Raw genomic sequence first — 20,877 nt, 5'->3', positions numbered from 1 at the left:
ACCTGAATGCATTTAGTCAAGCATTTGTTTTCTTTCTTGGGTTGTTAAATTTTTTTTAATGAGATTTTTCAGTGGAAAAAGGTAGAGGAAGAAGATTCTTACAACCACAAACAAAGAAAATGCATAGTTTAGCTAGTAAAACCAAAGTAAGATGCAGAATTGGAGAGATGAAGCCAACTATTTCTGTATAGGCTGCAGACAGCCATATAAGAAGCTAGATTTTGTAGTGTGCTTTCACCTGAGTAGTCTTATATAGACACAGGAGACATCACATCATTGTTGGGTTGTTGGCCAGCTTCCTTTTTCAGTAATTGAAAAGAGCCCTTTATAAATTTGTAGACTTAAATATTTCACAGGGCTACGATTGCCAGCTTTCTAGCTTTAAACTTACCAGTAGGACTAGGGGGCACCTGGTTGGCTCAGTCAGTTAAGTGTCCAACTCTCAGTTTTGGTTTGTGAGTTCAAGCCCCACATCGGGCTCAGTGCTGCCAGCACAGAGCCTGATTGGGCTTCTCAGTCTCACAGAGCCTGCTTGGGCTTCTCTCTCTCTTTCCCCCTCTCCGCCTTTCACACTGTCTCTGTTTCTCTGAAAATAAACTCTACAAAAATTTTTTTTAAAACTTAACAGCAGGACTGGAAAATGAAGAGTTCCTCTTCGTTGCCTAAACAAGAACAGATCTTATGTCTGTGATAGCAGACTGATTGATGCTTGCTTTTGTGGTGCTACACAGCTGGTTGATTGGTGGTTGGTATTTTTTATTCTTGTATTTTGCTGTATTTCAACATAGAACTGCCTTCTGAATAAGAATGACAGGCAGGCATATTTGATTCTTTGGTAATTGAGCTAGGCATTGCTTCCTTCTGTGGGCTTCATTTATTCATTCATCTGTGATACATATGTCTCCTCCCCCCCCCCACACATACACATACACAGCTCTCCAGTGTTAGTGGCCAGAGGACAAGCCAACATAACAGGTGTTTTTATACATGTTTAGGGGCTCTCTAAAACTTTATCAGAAAAGTTATCTTTTATTCTAACTTTTCTGCACACAAATAATTCTAGTCTATGAAGGATAGAACAGCAACAATCTGAGGAAATATTTTATTTGCTCGTATCATGGTTTCCAGAGTTTTTGTTTTGATGTTGGGTTTATAGTTCATGATTAATTGTGGTGTTGGTATTTATCGTCTGCCCTGACAAAACACCTGATAGAGCCTCTGTGCTCTCCAATACAATCGTTATGAATAATAGACAAGTTTTCTAAGTAATCTCTTTAAAAACATTGTTCCAATTGCGTTTTAAGCTTTTTAAACCAGTTATCTTCACATTCATGAATTTAACACACTTTAAATGTTTTTCTTCTCTGCTTCTACTTTTTTATAAAGGTTTTCTGGCTCTGGGAATTGAGTCCCTATAAACTGGAATGAATGAATTATTAGATATTGCTGTATCTTTGTGTCCTTTAAGATCTGGTTCTGCCCAAATAGGAAACAAAATAAGATTCCTCCATTTTCTCCCTTTTTTGTAAGTCCTCTAAAAAATCCCAGAAATCTCAACTTGACACTGCTTTAAATTTAAAGTAAGCTACTTCTGGGGCACCTGGGTGGCTTAGTCTGTTAAGTGTCCAACTCCTGGTTTCAGCCCAGATCATGATCTCATGGTTCTTGGGTTCAAGCCCTGTGTTGGGCTTCATACTGTCAGCTCAGCACGAAGCTGGCTTGGGATTCTCTATTTCTCCCTCTCTGTCTGCCCCTCCTTTGTGTGCATGTATGCACTCTCAAAATAAATAATAAACTTTAAAAAATTTTAACAAGAAATAGGGGTGCCTGAGTGGCTCCGTCAGTTGGGCATCTGGCTTCGGCTCAGGTCATGATCTCACGGTTCATGGGTTCGAGCCCCATGTCGGGCTCTGTGCTGACAGCTCACAGCCTGGAGCCTGCTTCAGATTCTGTGTCTCCCTCTCTCTCTGCCCCTCTTCTGCTCATGCTGCCTCTCTCTGTCTCTCAAAAATAAAAAAAATAAATAAAAAACATAGAGGCTGTAGTCAGCTTCTGATTTTTGCCTGGTCAGGAATTTATAATGCAGCAGTAGTTCTGGGTCATCAAATTGTTTTCATGACTTTTTTTTAAATTTAGTTATTTTTAGTAAAGAAGATAAACAGAGGTAGATGATTTCCCACATTTTGGTGAAGTTTATAGCAACCAACACATTGCTTCTGATATATTTGGAAGACACTATTACCTTTTCAAAATGCCAAATTTCAAAATTTACAACAGAAGTACTTTGGCAGCCCTGAAAAATTGTAGGAAGAATGAAACTTATTGAAGGTAACCAGAGGATTCCATAAGAGCTCAATTTAGACGTAAACCTGGTAAAGTAGTTAATGTTCTACTACATTTAATCATTCTTGTTACATAATCACTCTTAAAATATAAAAATTAGTTATTTGGAGGCCAAAATGTTTTCATGTATGCACAGTATATTCTAGCCTCAGAACAAATGCCTATCCAAACTGTATTTACCAGGGGCACCTGGGTGGCTCAGTCAGTTAAGCGTCTGACTTCGGCTCAGGTCATGATCTCACAGTTCATGGGTTCAAGCCCCGCATTGGGCTCTGTGCTAACAGCTCAGAGCATGGAGCCAGCTTTGGATTCTGTTTCCCTGTCTTTCTGCTCCTCTCCTGCTCACACTCTCTCTCTCAAAAATAAACAAACAGTAAAAAAAAAAAAAAAAATTTTTAAGAACTGTATTTACCACTAAAGGCTAAAATGAGTAATGTGGGTAATGTCTTAGAATAGGCAGTTTTCAGACTTCTGTAGTCCATCTACACCTTAAATTTTCACAACCTCTGATGTCTTAAATCCTCTTATATTTTAACAGTTTAATTAACTCTCAAAGAATAAGAGCTTTAAAATAGAGTTAAAGAGATTTTCCTAATGGTTGGAATAGCAACTGTGCACATGTTGAACAAGTTCAAATGGAAAAATGCTTTGGGGATGCCTGGGTGGCTCAGTCAGTTGAGCATCTGACTTCAGCTCAGGTCGATCTTGTGGTTCTTGGGTTTGAGCCCCACATCGGGCTCTGTGCTGACAGCTCACAACCTGGAACCTGCTTTGGATTCTGTGTCTCCTTCTCTATCTGCCCCTCCCTGCTCACACTTTGCCTCTCTCTATCTCAAAAATTTAAAAAATTAAAAAAAATTTTTTTAATGCTTTAAATTATATTGCTTCTTGGAGAAGGCTGTCCAACCATTAGCACCAGTCCTCCATTTTAGCACTTTCTGTAGTAAGTGGCTGCTAGCCAGTGTCCAGCCTATGCTTTGCATATTCAGAAACAGTCTTACCAGTCAACTAGAGTTGATTAGTGAGGGAGTGCTGACTAGCACTAACAAGCTCCTACGACACCCATATGGAGGGGGTTAATTTATTAATTTAACAATGAGAAACAATTGCCAGCAGGCCCAGAGATCCTCATGCTGGCCTGACCAACTCATTGTTTCCCTGTAGACAACCCACGTGGGAAGCCAAATTATAATCAGAAGATTGCTTAGTGAGCAACGAATTGGAACAAAAGAAGTTTTCTAATTTGAATGTTTAATGGTATCAAGCAAAGATAGTGTGATTCATTCTTTTTCACATGGAAATAGCCTTGCCATGGGTGGTAATTCTTAGAATCCATTGGCTGAGACTCTCCTGGACAGTTGAGTACTGTCTTCATTTTTCTTTTAAGACTCTACTTCTTTGTATTTCCATTGCTTTTAATAGACATTCCTTCTCAAAAAGTTTGTATTTTCAGTCAGAAGATATTTCTGACTTTGGAATTATTTGTTATTAAAGACAGTCTGTGTATTTCTCTTTTGGTCCAAGTGAGGGCATACTTATTATCCAGTTCTCTGGATTTACTATAAAGACACTTTTGGTTATTAATCTAGAACTCTCCAGTTACCTTAGAAAAATATAAAATTACTGCATTAGTTTCCTAGGGCTGCTGAAACAAGTTGCCACAAACTGGGTGGCTTATAACAACAGACATGTATTATTTCACACTTGTGGAGGCCAGAAGTCCAAAATCAAGATGTTGGCAAGGCTGGTGACTGGAGGCTCTGAGCGAGAATCTGTCCCTGTGTTCCTTGCCTCTTTCCTGGCTTCTGGTGGTTGCCAGCAATCCTGGTGCTTCTTGACTTGCAGCTGCGTCACTCCAGTCTCTGCCTCTGTCATTACATGACATTCTCCCTGTTCATCTCAGTGTCTCTGTCCAGATTTTTCTCTTTTAAGACAGTGGTTATGCTAGACTTGGGGCCTACTGTAATGCTTCAGCTCAACCTGATTACATCTGCAAAGAACCTGTTTCCAAATATCATCACACTTATGGGTTCCAGGCGGACATGAATTTGTAGGGGTAGGAGGAGAGAAACTATATTCAACCCAATACGTAATCGTAAAGAACTCAGAAAAAAATATAGCTTCTCACTTGACCATACAGTGTTTATTCACAACACTGTACTATAATGAGCTACTTTTGCTTATTCAGATGCTACCTATCATTCAAAGAAGCTTGTTTTGATTCATTCTTTTGGCAGATAGGTTTGCAGACTTTTTATTTGTAACAATTTTAGAGCTTCAGTGATCCTTTAGATGTTGTTTAATTAAGTGGGTCATAGTTTGGGTCACATTAGAATAACCTGGGCAGTTTTTTAAACTTTTAGTACTAACCTTGGGATGCCTGGGTGGCTCAGTCAGTTGAGCATCTGACTCTTGATTTTGGCTCTGGTCATGATCCCAGAGTCATGGAATTGAGTCCCATATTAGGTTATGCACTGCTTAAAATTCTCTATCTCCTTCTACCGTGGCTCACACTCTTTCTCTTAAACAAACAAACAAAACAAAAAAAAAAACCACTTTCAGTGTTCACTTGGCCAGCTGGACTAATTAAATCAAAATATCTAAGGGAGAGGAGCATGTGGGTGACTTAGTTGGTTAAGCATCTGAATATGGCTCAGGTCGTGATCTCACAGTTCGTGAGTTCAAGCCCCACATCAGGCTCTGTGCTGACAGTTCAGAACCTGGAACCTGCTTAAGATTCTGTATCTCCCTGTCTCTCTCTGCCCATCTCCAGTTCATGTTCTATCTCTCTCTCAAACATAATAAATATTACAAAAATTAATAAAAAATATAAGGGGGAAAGCCAAACAACAGCATATTTTTAAAAATTCTCCAATGTATAGTGAAGAGTCAGAACCAGTAATACAAAACCTTTGTTTTGTAAATAAGGAATTAGGAGCCTGAAATGATGAAGTGACTTTTCTAAAGCCTTAAAACTAGCTCTTGGTAGCCCTGGGACAGTGGTCTGGATCTTGTACCCCTCTTCAACTCTTCCCTGCTGCCTCTCTGCCATTTAGGCAGAAGTTGTCTTCAAGTTAAGAAACAGTGTTATTGAAATGTACTTTTAAGTGACCCATTTGGGATTTTAATTGACAGTTATATAAAATTAACATATTACAAAACAGTATTTGGTGTTAAGTACATGCTTCCTTTTTGAAAGGAAAAATTGTTAGTCCTTGGGTGACTGTGTATTTAAAATTAAACTTGAAACAATTATAAAAGGTCTATAATCACATTTAAAAATTAAATGTTGCCATTTAGTGTATTTTCATTTTTAGTATAATCTTTTACGCAGTTGTACTCTGGCTGCAGCATAGTGCACTGAATAGATGAAATATTTCATCTAAATCATTTCCTGGGATATTTACCAGGCTTCTTTTTCATTATAAACATAAATTTTAATCTAATTTGCATACAACTTTGTTCATATTTTATAAAAATGGAATCCTATAATATTGACTTAATTTGTGTGTGGCTGCTTTTGCTTAACAGTATGTGTGATTAATTCATATTGTTGTTTGTTCTCTTGGTTGCATACTGTTCCATTGTGTAGGTATACCACAGTTTATCCATTCTACTGCTGATGGTATTTCGGTTGATTCCAGTTTGGGCTACTACTATAAATAGTGCTGCTATGAGCATAGTTGTAAATGTCTTTTGATGGACGTAAGCACCCATTTCTGTTGGGCATATATGTAGGAGTGAAATGCTTGGCCATAGGATATGCTTACATCCTGCTTTAGTAGATGCTGCCAAGCAATTTTCCAAAATGATTTTACCAGTTTATAAGCTACTAGTAGCACATGAAAGTTCCCCCAGTTCTGCATCCTTGTCAACACTTCATATTTTCTGCCCTTTTCCATTTTAATCATTCTGATGGGTGTAGTTGCATTGCATTGTCATCTTAATTTGCATTACCTTGAGACTAATGAGGTTAAGCACCTTTCATGTGATTTGTGACCATTTAGTGAAGTGCCTGTTCAAGTCTTTTGCCCATTGTTCTGTTGATAACCCCTTCTTTGGAAAATTATGTGGACCAATTTGTATTCTTAGAGTTGAGCATGTGAATATGATTTTGAACAACTTCTGTTTTAAGTCTTTGATGGGACCACAAAATTGCTTGAAAATGAGATGTCCTTGGGGAAGTATACCATCGCCTCAGCAGTAATATACCTTAGCAAGGTGGTTCTTAATCATGGTATGCATCAGAATCACCAGTGCAGCAACACCAGAAACACTGATGAAGTGTAGGGAGGGGGTGCGGGGTGCTGCATCTGGATTTTTGAAAAGCTCTGCAGTTGATTGTGATGCGCAGTCTATGTTGGAAACCACTGCCTCAGAGTGAGACTTCATTTAGCATTGTTTGCCAAAGAGATTTATAGGAAAATGGTGATCTTAAGAGAAAAAAAAACTTCTTTATTTCTGTTTATAGCTTACTTTTAAGTTTTCTGAAAAATTTCTTAATTATAAACATTTTTAGATATTAAGATAGTCATGCTGTTGACATTAACTATGGTATCTGAAATTTTTAAACTATTATGGAAAATTCCAAATAGATACAAAAGTAGAGAGAAGAGTATAATGAAGCCATGGTACCTGGCTTCCACAGTTATCAGCACATGACCACACTCACTTCTTGCCCCTGGATTTAAAGCAAGCTCAGACATATTATTTCATCTACAGTTATTCAGTATGTCTAAAAAATAGTCTTTAAAAAAAAAGCCACGATGCTCTATGTCACACCCCCCAAAACAAACAGATTTCTTAGTTTCATTAAATAGCCAATCAGTGTTCAATTGTTCTGTTTTGTTTTGTTTTTTACCACTTATTTGAAGCAGGACCCAAACAAGGTCCATATATATGCAGATGATAACGTCTTTTGAGCCCCTCTCTTAAGATAGGGCTTCTTTTCCCTCTCTTCTTACTTTATTGTTGTTGAAGAAGAAACTAAGTTTGTTGTCCTGTTAGTTTCTCACATTTTAGATTTTACATTCTTAGTGTATTCTTCATGCTGTTGTGTATAGGCATAGGTTGTTCACATGTCTGTAAAGCGAAGTTTACCCTTAGGAATCACTTGGTATCTCCCTGTCCTTACGCTGACATCTCCTCAGGTTTTTTTGTCATCTGAAGCTCATTCTGCAATAGGGTGCTTGTGGTTGCATTATTCCAATTATTAAGAGCCTGTCTCATTACAAAGGTTAGTTTGGCTATATATAAAATCATGATTTAGTGTTTTCTTTGATTTCATTAAATGTTATTCTATTGTCTTCTGGCAAAAAGCATTGTTGTCAGAAAATCTGATGACAGTCTGATTTTCTTTGCCTTAATTGTGACCTGGTTTTTAAAAACCGTTTTTTCTTTTTCTTTAAAGGGTTGATTGACCTAGATACAAGAAGTACTCTTAAATATTGTAGTTTCAAGCTGTCTTCTATTTTAGGAGAGTTCTCTTGCATTATTTTTTGTATCTGTTATATAGTATTTGTTGGTATTCTTCTTCAGGGGCTGCCTGTATGTTTTTGTTCATTTTTGTCTGTTGCTTTTTTAAAAATTCACTTTATCTCTTTTTCCCCTTTTTAATTAACAGGATTAGTAAAATATAATTCAAATAATAAAATTCACCTTTTTAAAGTATATAATTCTTAGTGTGTTAACAGAGATGTGCACTGTCATCATTGTCTGATTTTACATTTTCAAATTTCAGAAAGAAACCTTATATAAATCCATTAGTTATTCCTCATTTCCCTTCTCCCAGCTCCTGGGAATGACCTAATCTACTTTCTATTTCTATGGAACTTCCTGTTACAGACATTTCATGGAAACATAGTATATGACTGGCTTCTTTCACTTCACATAATATTTTCAAGGTTCATCTACATATGGCAGGTATCAATACATCATTCTTTTTGCGGCCAAAAACTGTTCCATTATATGGGATATGCCACTTTCTGTTTTACCCATTCATTAGTTAATGAACATTTATGTTGTTTCTACTTTTGGGCTATTGTGAATAATGCTGCTGTGAACACTTGTGTTCAAGTTTTTGTTGTGTACTATATTTTCCTTTCTCTTGGGTATATACTAGGAGTGGATGGAATTGTTGGGTCATATATTAACCCTAATTAGCATTTTGAGAAACTTTTTCAAAACAGCGGCACTAATTTACATTTCCACCTGCAATGTATGAGAGTTCTGATTTCTCACATCCTCACCAACACTATTGTCTGTCCTTTTTATTATAAGACATCCTAGTATATGAAATGATACCTCATTGTGGTTTCAATTTGCATTTCCCTGCTGGATAATGATATGTATCTTTTCAAGTGATTATTTGCTTCTTTAGAGAAGTGTTTGTTCAAATCCTTTACCCAGTTTTTGATTGGCGTATTTTCCTTTTAAATTAATGAGTTTAAAGAGTTCTAGATACAAGTCAATCAGATGTATGATATCCAGATATTTTCTCCATTGTATATGTTGTCCTTTCCCTTTCTTGAGGGAGTTGTTTGAAGCACAAGAGTATTTAATTTTGATATAGCCCGATTTATTGACTTTTTCTTTTGACTTGTGCTTTTGGTTTGGCAAGTCCAAGGTCATAACAACTCCTATCCTTTGTCCTAAGAATTATAGTTTTACCTCTTTATTTAGATGTGTGATACATTTTGAGTTACTTTCCTTTCTTTTTTTAAGTTTTAACTTTAATTCTAGTTAACATGTAGTGTTATATTAGTTAACATACAATGTTATACTAGTTTTAAGTATATGATACTGTGATTCAGCAATTCTATACATCACTTGGTGCTCATCACAAGTGCACTCCTTAATCCCCATCATCTGTCCATCTGTTTAACTCATCCCCCTCCATACTCTTCTGTGGTGATCATCAGTTTGTCTTCTTTAGTTAAGAGTCTGTTTTTGGTTTCTCTCTCTCCCTCCCTCCCTTCCTCCTTCCCTTTGTTTCTTACATTCCACATATCAGTGAAGTCATATGGTATTTGTCTTTCTCTGACTGACTTCATTTAGCATTATACTCTCTAGCTCCATCCAAGTCATTGCAAATGGCAAGGTTCCATTCTTTTTTATAACTGAATAATATTCCCCTTTGTGTGTGTATACACACCTTATTCTTTATTCATCAGTCAATGGACACTTGGGTACTTCCATATCTTGGCTATTATAATAATGCTACTATAAACATAGGGGTGCATGTATCCCTTTGAATTAGTGATTTTGTATTCTCTGGATAAATAACCAGTAGTGTGATTTTTCGATCATAGGAATACCTCTATTCTTAACTTTTTGAGGAATCCTTCATACTGTTTTTCACAGTGGCTGCACTAGTTTACTTCCCTGCCAATGGTACAGGAGGGTTCCTTTTTCTCCATATCTTCACCAACACCAGTTATTTCTCTGGTTGTTGATTTTAGCCATTTGGACAGGTGTGAGGTGATATCTTACTGTAGTTTTGATTTGCATTTCCCTGATGATAAGTGGTGATGAGCATCTTTTCATGTTGTGTCAGCCATTTGGACATCTTCTTCAGAGACATATCTATTCATGTCTTCTGCCCATTTTTAGATTGGATTATTTGGTTTTTGGGTGTTGAGCTTTATCAGTTCTTTATATATTTTGGATACTAACCCTTTATTGCATATGTCATTTGCAGATATCTTCTCCCATTTCGTAGGTTGCCTTTTAGTTTTGTTGATTGTTTCCTCTGCTGTGCAGAAGTTTTTTATTTTGAGGCAGTCCCAATAGTTTGTTTTTGATTTTGTTTCCCTTGCCTCAAGGGACCTGTCTAGAAAAAAGTTGCTATAGCTGAGAAGTCAGAGAAGTTACCTCTATACTCTCTTCTAGGAGTTTTATGGTTTCAGGTCTCACATTTAGGTCTTTAATCCACTGTGACTTTATTTTTATGTGTGGTGTAAGAAAGTGATCCAGTTTCATTCTTTTGCCTGTAGCTGACCAATTTTCCCAGCACCATTTGTTTAAGAAACTTTTTTTCCATTGGGTTTTCTTGCTTGCTTTCTTGAAGACTAATTGATCATAAAATTGTGGGTTTATTTCTGTTGTTGTTTTTTTCTCTTGTTTCCTTGGTCTTTTGTCTGTTGTTGTGCAGTACCATATTGTTTTGATGATGACAATTATGTAATAGAACTTGAAGTCTGGAATTGTGATTACCTCCAGCTTTGCTTTCTTTTCCAAAATATCTTTAGCTATTTGGTGTCTTTTGTGGTTCCATATAAATTTTAGAATTGTTTGTTCTAGTTCTGTGAAAAATGCTGTTGGTATTTTAGTAGGGATTACATTGAATGTATAGGTTGCTTTGGGTAGAAGAAGCATTTTAACAATATTCTTCCAATCCATGAGCATGGAATGTCTTTCTATTTCTTTGTGTCATCTTCATTTCTTTCATCAGTGTTTTGTAGTTTTCAGGGTATGGGTCTTTCACATCTTTGGTTAAGTTTATTCCTAGGTATCTTAATTATTTTTGGTGTCATTGTAAATGGGATTGTTTTCTTAATTTCTCTTTGTGCTGCTTCATTATTTGGTGTATAGAAATACAGCATATTTCTGTACATTGATTTTGTATCCTCTGACTTTACTGAATTCATTTATCAGTTCTAGCAATTTTTTGGTGGCATTTTCCCCATTTTCTATATATAGTATCATGTCTTCTGCAAATAGTGAAAGTTTTACTTCTTCCTTCCTGATTTGATGCCTGTCATTTCTCTTTGTTGTCCGATTGCTGTGGCTACTAGTATATTTTGAGTTACTTTCTGTGTATGGTACAAGGAAGGAGGGGTCCAGCTTCATTCTTGTGCCTGTGCATATTCATCTTGTACCCCCCCAAAATATATTATTTTCCCATTTAATTGTTATGACACCATTATTGAAGATCTGCCACAATAACTTTGGGATTTGACTAAGATCCTACTATTATATGTATTTGTTTATTTGTATATAGAGAGAGCACATATGAGAGAGAGAGAGGTGGGGGTAGGGAGTGGGGGAGAGAATCCTAAACAGGCTTTCCACTGTCAGTGCAGAGCCTGATGCAGGGCTTGAACCATGAACTGTGAGGTCATGACCTGAGCCAAAATCAAAAGAGTCAGGTGCTTCACTGACCAAGGCACCCAGACACCCTAACTAAGATTCCTTTTTGTTGCTTATTGTCTACTAGTGAAATGACTTTTTCTCTACTTTTAGGAGGGAGATAATGGGTAAGGATAGTGTTTCTAGTTTCAGGTCTAGGTTAAAACTCTCTTTTGTGTTTAAGCTTCATTTATTTAAGAAATCTTTGTACCCAGTGTGGGGTTTGAGCTCACAACCCCGAGATCAAGAGTTCATGCTCCTCTGATGTCCTATTTTGCAAGGTGGATGTTCATCTCTATATGTCTATCTATCTTGTACTTTCTGAGATGTGCCTTTTCTGTTTCTCTTCAGCACTGTTATCTGAGCTTTGTCTTTCCTTTGTCCTACCGTGTATGCCACAACTTTGATTCTTCTCCCAGCAGTTTCTCTCTGGTGAGACTTTGTCTTGAAAGGGAACTTTGGTTTGTTAATTTTGAGAGTTTATAGAATCAGGCTGCACCATTAAGACCTTACGTCACATTGGAGTCTGCTTGCACTTATTTATAAATAGAATTGCGTTGAACTCCCTCCTCGTTTCTGCTGCTCAGAGTCCGTGTGCTGTCCAGCACCATGCGGTGAGCGTCCGCTGTCAGCTGTGAATCTCCTCTTTTCTGCTCTCTGGCCATCAAAAGCCCCATGCGTTTCCACACTCCTTCCTGCAGGGCTGCTGGTACCGTGTAGGTCTTATAGTTGGCAGAGGTTTGTTTCACTCACATTTGGAGCTTTGCCTCCTGATTTTGTTTGTCTGTGAATCTTTGGTTTTGCTATCCTCATTGCTGTGTCTGGTTTATGGGGAAATTTAGAGGAGAATCAAAAAGTATACAGCCATTACTGTCCTCTTCCCAGAATCCTCTCATGGACAAATGTTTTTGAAGTACATTCTGTTCCTTTTTTTAAACAGTCTAGTGTGTACAAGTTAAAAACTGTCATCCAGTAGTTGATTCTTAGTTCACAACTCCAGGTAATTTTGAGTAAAAAAATTAAGAGAAACTTCTAGGCTGAGTTAAATATCATAAAATGTTATTCATACCTATTGAATATATGTTTTATTTTGACTATGCTAAAAATCAACTTTTCCCTTTCAGAATAACAAGCCTTTGTATTCGTTTGAAGATAATTCCGACTATGTTTATGACGTTATGTGGTCACCCACCCACCCAGCCCTGTTTGCTTGTGTGGATGGTATGGGGAGGCTGGATTTGTGGAATCTCAATAATGACACAGAGGTGAGCAGGATAATAACAAAAATTGCACTGAAAAATAGAAAATTGGGGATTTATTGAATAATTTGTGAAATTCCTTTTATCCCAAGGAATGTAAAAGGGCTCTGTGATTGTAGCTTCATCACAAAGCAACCAAATAAGCTTTGTACCCTAAATAATAAACAGCATGCTGTGCAGAATTGAAGGGAGAAATAATGTTGCCAAGAGCACTGGGCCATTTCCTTTTACTTCTGAAAAGCACTATCATGTCTGTAATGTCCTGGCAAAGTCTCATTCATAAGGCAGCTGGGATATTTTTCATTCATAGGCTACAAAGCAAGTCGTTTCAGACTGTCAAAATATGTTAACCTTAATTCTGAATTTTTTTTATATATATATAGTTTATTACCAAGTTGGTTTCCATATAACACACAGTGCTCTTCCCCTCAAGTGCCCCTCTCCATGACCATTACCCTCCATCTCCTTCCCCCCTCCCTCTGCAGCCCTCAGTTTGTGCTCAGCATTCAGAAGTCTCTCATGATTTGCCTCACTCCCTCTCCCCAACACTTACTCCCTCCTTTCCCATTCCCATGGTCTCCTATTAGGTTTCTCCTGTTACACCTATGAGTGATAACATATGGTATCTGTCCTTCTCTGCCTGACTTACTTTGCTTAGCATGACACCCTCGAGGTCCATCCACATTGCTACAAATGGCCATATTTCAGTCTTTCTCATTGCCATGAGAAAGTATTCCATTGTATACATAAACCACATCTTGATCCATTCATCAGTTGATGGACATGTAAGCTGTTTCCATGATTTGGCTATTGTTGAAAGTGCCGCTATGAACATTGGGGTACATGTGCCCCTATGCGTCAGCATTTCTGTATCCCTTGGGTAGATCCCCAGCAGTGTTATTGATGGGTCATAGGGGAGTTCTACTGATAGTTTTTTGAATTTCTAAATTATCTCTTAGCCTTGACAGAACTGTTTATCATCTGTAAACACTAGTCTTAGCCAGACTTACTTGAATGAAAGAAGAATGTATTTTGATGACTTGTTCCATAAAGGATTCAAAACAGTGTGTTACTATTACTATAAAATGAATATAGAAACCGCCCAATTGCCTAATTACTATGTTGAAATCACCTACCGTCAATGAAACTTAACTGTAGTTATTATATTAGCTGTGTGTATTTTTACCAACTTAGAGATGTTCCTTGAGTTCTATATTGCTATGTGGTGGTAAAAAGTACTATTTCAGCAGTTCAGAAGCGGTTATTGAGGGGAAGTCTCATGGTGCCTACCCCCATGTCCCACATTTCTTCACATGTCTAGTGGCAGCTGTCTAAATCTCTTGAAGTAAAATAGTTAGTTATACAGGGCAATGAAGTTACATATGGAAATGTAGGAGTACTTAACTCTGCTAACTAACTACTTGTTTAGTAGTTTGAGGAGGAACAGATATTCTTAGGAAAAGGTATTGAGTCCAGACTAAATGGTTGGGCTTACTATTACATTTATGTTACCTAGAATGGTATTCTAGGTAATTGTATTTTTTTAGTTTGGGTTTGGTGTTTGAGATTTGTGGTAACACTTAAATTTAGATCTTTCCTATAATCGCTGCCTCAAAGAATATATTAAATTTTAATTTTTCTCTAACAGTTTTGGCATGCTAGGAGTTAAATCATCTAGGGATGACTAGTGTCAATTAAAAGGATTATTTTTAATCAGAGTTTAGAAATTTTATTGTGTTTCCACTCTGAGCCAAACATTAAATGTTTGCTCTGTATGTAGCAAATAAATCTCTTTTTCCTCAGCATAGGAGAGGTGCAGTCAGATCCCAGGGGGCCGGTACCACCGTGTCGGTGCTGTCTTCTTCCCTGCTCCAGACAGTTCATGGGAACAGGAGCTGTGGGAAAACCCATTCGGTGCCTTCGGTGTGAACTGTTTCTAGGAACTGTGAATCAAATCACAGGTTTTAGCAGATAGAGTTGCAAGCTACAAAAGTAATTTCCGTCCTCTAAATTGAACCATAATCTGTTTATGAGGGCTTTTGAAATTTCTTTAAAATGGGGTTTTGGCCATCTGTTTTCAAACAGCTTGATTTCTTAAAAATGTTAAAATAACAACAAAGAATCCTTTGATAAACAGAAGATCTTCCAAAATAATGTATCCAGTCATGTGAGAATTTTCTTATATAAGAACTTCAGTTATTTTCCCAAACCATTTTCAAGGATTGACTATAATGTCATTCATAATGTATTACCGCATAGGAAGAAAGTTGGGGAAATTCTTTATCTGTTTTCATCTTTGTTTTAAAAAATGTAGCCAGATTGGAAGAAAGAAGAGTTACTGCTTTACATGTTTATAGAAATCTTGATGAAACTTTTAACACTGCACTATATTTTAAATGACTTTAGGTGCCAACTGCCAGCATTTCTGTGGAGGGTAATCCTGCTCTTAATCGTGTAAGATGGACTCATTCTGGAAGAGAGATTGCTGTGGGTGATTCGGAAGGACAGATTGTCATATATGACGTGGGAGAGGTATGGGGCTCACTGCCTATAATTTTGATACATCTGTTTAGCTTTCAGGGCATTGTAGGTATGGTATCTTTTTGGCTAAAACTAGTCTTTGAGCTTCATGAGTAGTATAAACTCTGTGGTTTTAAACATGAAACTTTTTCCACCACAGAAGCAACTCTTGGGATTAATTTTCTTCCTAAACTGGATGTTCTTTGTTCCCATGCAACAGATTTTGAGGCTAATATCATACATTGAAAGTACCTTGTTTCTTGAAGCATAAATCACTAGAAATTAGAAATTCTTCAGGAAGAAAATGAAATTGGAATTGATAGATGTTGGGGCTTTACAGAATTAAGTTCTTATTTTTCTGTATTTATAGATTTGTTTGGGCCAGGTAGTAGAACTCAATAGTAATACCTTTTGAGGGGTACCTGGGTGGCTCTGTCTGTTAAGTGTCCAGCTCTTGATTTTGGCTCAGGTCATGATCTCACAGTTGTGAGATGGAGCCCTGCATTCGGCTCTGCACTAACAGCACAGAGCCTGCTTGGGATTCTCTCTCTCTCACCACCCCCCCTACTTGTGCTTGTGTACATTCTCTCTCAAGATAAATATTTTTAAAAAGTAATTATCTTTTGAGAGTTATTTGATGACTGTGTGAAATATGAGTCTTGACTCGTGAACCTTGTTGCAAAGTGAATATCATTGAATCCAACAGGATGAGTTGCATCTTTCTCATCTTTAGTACTTGGGTTGGCTATACACAGTGTCCAAGAGTGATTTCCTTCTTGTTAGCCCTCACTAGTGCCTTCGTCACTCTTGCTTTTGTTATGACTTTATGATTCCCCATCCCCTCTGGACACCCCACAGTCTAGCAGTTGAATCTGGAGGGAGGTAGATTGAATCATTTAGAATAGCCAATTGAACTGTCCATACAGATGGAATTGCTCTGTTTCAGCACTAATATAGTAGTCACTAGCCACATATGGCTCTAAAATGTGGCTAATACAACTAAATAACTGATTTTAACTTTTACTTCATTTTAAGTAATTTAAATGTTAATTGTCACATGTGTCTTGTAGCCACCATATTGGATATCACTGTCCAGTCTAATATGTTACATTAAGAAACCGGCACATTCATTTGCCACATTGAGTGGTTTGTGTCCTAATACGGCAGTGTCTGGATTCCTCTAATATTATGATGGAAGTTATCAAAACGTTTTGGTCATTGGATGCTTCATGGAAGCAAAAGCATCTTGAACCTTTTTTCCCCTTTTGCTGTTTGTGCATCACTACAGTGTTAAGAGATGACATACCTTCTGATGAAGGGATTAAGATCTCCAAAAAGGCCATCTTATGCTGCAAACAAAAATAAATACTTATAAGGAACCCCATTGAAGCATGCTTCAAAAACTATTTCCTATTAGGAATAGTGCAAGAAGTAAAAATTGTTAAGGAATTCCTCCCCACCAGCAAAATCCATGAGATAGTGCATGGGAGTTGTATTTACAAAGCATCATTGTTATTTTCTCTTGCACTGATGGTGATAACAGCAAAATCATTTTTGAGGCTGTCACAACACACATCATCATTTGTTTTGAAATGTAAAGCATTGTTACAGTCCCTATAATTATGGAAAGACCATTTAGGTCAATTATTACTTTTTAATGGAGAAATTATTTGAAAACAAACTGAAATACTGGGTAGGATAAGCTTTTATTTCAACGTACATTGAAAAAACATTGTTTTTCTTTTAACAGCAGATTGCTGTCCCCCGAAATGATGAATGGGCACGGTTTGGCCGAACGCTTGCAGAAATTAATGCAAACCGAGCTGATGCAGAGGAGGAAGCAGCTACCCGGATACCTGCTTAGCTCCTGACGGGGGGGATATTGTAGCCTTAGTGGATGTGGGGAAGACTCTCAGTAGAACCCAAGCTATTTGCATGTGTTTCTCTAAATGTTAATTAAAAGGAAATTTCATGGATTAAACCATGGATTTAATGCAGCAAGCAAATCTTACAATCTTAAAAATATGTCCCTTTTATATAACATGCATCTTGTTTTGGATTTGTCATTTTTAATACAGCCGATTTACTTTACAGATTGCAGCCTTTTCTGACTTCTTATACACAGGTGTATATTTGGTATTAGTTATTCTTTTGAATTCTTTTCAACTTATAACACTATATGCAAGTTATTTCTAAGTACAGAAAATTAAGTTCTGTATATTTTTAACTAATCAAAATTTCTTGTTCTACCGATAATGTTCTCACTAACCATAATATGTAAGAACATTGTTTATTCTTAGCCAAAGCATGCATACATCTACCCGGGTTCCATTCTGATGTCCTTTGTCTTCTTTATAATTCACGTGATTGCTGTCTATAAATAAAAACACATATGCTTTAATTTTTCAGATTCTTATTTTGATTTAGCCTTGCAATTTTCATTTTTCCATCTTTTATAAAGTATCTTTCCCCCCCTCGCCTATCTTTCTTTAAGCTCCTGTAAGCAGCCACCTCAAATCTCATAGTTTTGTGTCTTAAATATGCCATACAGGTGTCTTAAATATGCTAACAGCTCAGAGCCTGGAGCTTGTTTCGGATTCTGTGTCTCCTTCTCTCTCTGCCCCTCCCCCACTCGTGCTTTGTCTCTGTCTCAAAAATAAATAAACTTAAAAAAAATGTCATACATTATACTGTAGATCTCTTAATGAATTATGGACTGATGTTTAAATAACCTGTTCTCCTAGGTTAACTTTTACATTACTCCCCTACTTTCCATCTGAGACCTATTTAATCTAAAGAATAAATTGATGCCTGGGTGGCTCAGTGGGTTAAGCATCTGACTTCAGCTCAGGTCATGATCTCATGGTCTGTGAGTTCGAGCCCCGCATTGGGCTCTGTGCTGTCAGTTCCGAGCCTGGAGCCTGCTTCAGATTCTGTCTCCCTCCTTCTCTGCCCCTCTCCCATTCATGTCTGTATCTCAAAAAATGAATAAACTTAAAAAAAATAAAGAATAAACAAAGCTGCCTCTTATTTTCACTGATTGAGATTGCTATGTATGTGAGCTCTTTGAGACTAAAACCTCCTTTGAGAGAAACTGGTTTCATGGGTGCAGTAATAGCCATAAAGGAAGAGTGTTCAAATGACTTCGTCATTGTGTCAACTCCACATCTTGAGATTTGTTACCACACAACCTTGTGTAAAGAAGTCTGAAAGGTAAGTGACAAATATCTAAGAATTAGTGTTGAAATCAGCCTATTTCAGGATTAGAGGAAAGCATTATGATCATATCTTTATTTTATCCACTTTAAATTATCCCATTTCCACAATCCTGACCTCTTTTCTTTCTAAAGTTTAACTGTTGTTTATTGATCAGAACATGAACTAGAAAGGAACAGTAGATACATTTTTGTTGTGGTTTTATAATTCTAACAAAAATCTGTTGGAAGATAAATTTCCAAGTACAGTAATAAAATTTCTGAACTATGAGTATCATATAGTGTAAGAAATAATCAACTCAGAATACTAGACCTAATTCTAGCTCTAGCTCTGGCACTCATGAGAAGTGTGATTTTAGCCAAGTCTTTCCATATTCTTTTTATATAGGAATAAAGTTTGGATTAGATGATTTTTAAATTTCCTTCCAACTCTAAAATTAATTTGTAATTACTTCAGGCAGTTCTCTAATTTCACAAATTAACACCCTAAATTTGCCTATAGCACATCAAAGATAATTTTTTTTATATTAGTAGGCAAACATCTCAGGCTAGCTCGTGGTCGCAATGTGTGAGTCAGAAGTTCAATTTCAGCAGGGTAACACTGTTTTGTACAGAAAAATTAATGAAAGCACTGTAATAATTATGTTTCTACCATAAGGTAAAGCTAAGGTTGGAAATCATGGTGGGGCAACTCAGATGCTCATTGGACTCAAGTTGATGTGGTCAATTGCAAAAGAATAAAATGGGTAAGTAAAAATAGTTAACATGAGAGATGGTGCTTTTGAGGAATAATTTCTCTCCCTCTCCCCCCAAAAGTGCAGTGTAGACCTTTGCTCATTTAACTTTCATCTACATTTTTAGGAATATATGAACATGACGGGAGGGAACTGCCTTTTAAGGTTGATTATATGACAGGAAAAAAAAGAAGTACTAAGACTGTCAATATTGATGTAGAATCTTCTGACAGATCAAGCTAACTAGAAAAGTGGAGCACAGCTCTTTACTCTTTTACAAATGAAAACCTTAAAATTTTCAAAAATATCCAGTTATGGAGATTGTAACTTATTTGTTACCAGTTATACTTTTTTCTGAGTGGGAAATAAACCATGGCTTTCTCATTTCTTATTTATTGTTTGGTTATTATTTTTTGAATGAGATGTTAAAGATTATGTTAAAGGGTTATCACTGTTTGTGTTGACGAAGAATAATCAGTTTTGCAGACAATAATTAACTTACACTAAGTCTCAGAAATAATTTTTGGTATAATTTAAGCAAAAAGAGAAACACAAAAATTCATTGGTAGAATTGGTCTTCGTGTTAATAGATCCAATTCCCTACAAAGTTTAGAAAATTTCTAGATAGACAGTATTGAAGTAATGCTGACACTGCATCTGGAAGGAATGGATGACTTAAAATTGAGGGGAAGAAACTAAAGGAAAGTAGTATTAGGAGTGATCCTACTCTGTCAGTATTTTGATTTCAGAATTTTGATTCATTCTCTTTTGTACTCGTACTGAATGAATAGACTAATCTCTACCTCTTGAACCATATGAAAAGGAAGGCTTGAATGAACGAAAGAAAATCTGGTGTAAAACGTAAGATTTTTCATCTTTCCATTCTATTGGGCAGTGCAATTTTAGAAATGCTTTTTAAAAAATGTTTATTTTTGAGCGAGAGCAAGAATGAGTGGGGGAGAGGCAGAGAGGGACAGGATCTGAAGCAGGCCCTGTGCTGACTGCAGCCGTGAGCCTGATGTGGGGCTCAAACTCATGAACCGTGAGATCATGACCTGAGCCAAAGTTGGACACCCAACTAACTGAGCCATCCAGGTGCCCTTGAGCAATGTATTTTTAAATCTTTTTCACAATCCTGGTATTTCAACATTGGAATTGATATTTTCTAAATCAGAAAAGCTCTGCAATTAGGTATATATCAGAGAGGGTGGATCGCTAGTTGCAACTCCAGCTGCTCAGTTAATATGGGAGCGAAGTTGTTTAAAACATGACGTAGCATCCAAAGTGGTAGTGTCATGCCTAAATCTTGGGCATAAGTCTAGGATAAAAAGCTATTGGCTTTGCTTCACTTGATGATTTAGTGATGAGATTTCCATTCAGATTTTTTCCCCCAAGCTACCTAGAAGCAAAAAAGGAATTCTTGCTTTCCTGCTATCATCTTGCCGATTGCTAAACAAGTAGTCTTCACAGGTTTGGGAAAAATACCCGGGATGCTTCTAGTGCTGGTAAATTATTTACTTAAAGATCTGGTTTACAGATCTGCTACCAAAGAATTGGAAAGTTGCCCCAAAGACAAAAATAAAAGAACACCCATGTTCAATATTTCTTTTGAATTCAAAGATTACAGTTAAGAGTATTAACCAGTCTCTTTAATCTTACTGCCCCCAAAAGATAACT

At 36.8% G+C, this 20,877-nt stretch overlaps 1 protein-coding gene across 3 annotated transcripts in view; it reads left to right on the top strand.

Moving 5' to 3' along the window:
• The window catches only part of DYNC1I2 (dynein cytoplasmic 1 intermediate chain 2), a 59,619-nt gene extending 41,967 nt beyond the window's left edge, over nucleotides 1–17,652 (top strand). For all 3 annotated transcript variants that reach the window (XM_029934387.1, XM_029934388.1, XM_029934386.1), the window contains 3 exons: nucleotides 12,597–12,737; nucleotides 15,138–15,263; nucleotides 17,002–17,652. In XM_029934387.1, coding sequence (XP_029790247.1) covers nucleotides 12,597–12,737; nucleotides 15,138–15,263; nucleotides 17,002–17,115 — 381 coding nt within the window. In that variant the 3' untranslated portion in view covers nucleotides 17,116–17,652. The remainder of the gene's footprint in view (nucleotides 1–12,596; nucleotides 12,738–15,137; nucleotides 15,264–17,001) is intronic.
• Nucleotides 17,653–20,877: the final 3,225 nt, after the last annotated feature.

Source organism: Suricata suricatta, chromosome 3 (genome assembly GCF_006229205.1).
Source record: "Suricata suricatta isolate VVHF042 chromosome 3, meerkat_22Aug2017_6uvM2_HiC, whole genome shotgun sequence".
Taxonomy (NCBI): domain Eukaryota; kingdom Metazoa; phylum Chordata; class Mammalia; order Carnivora; family Herpestidae; genus Suricata; species Suricata suricatta.
The sequence above is the reverse complement of the archived record's forward strand: the minus strand, read 5'-3'. Positions and strand labels throughout refer to the sequence as shown.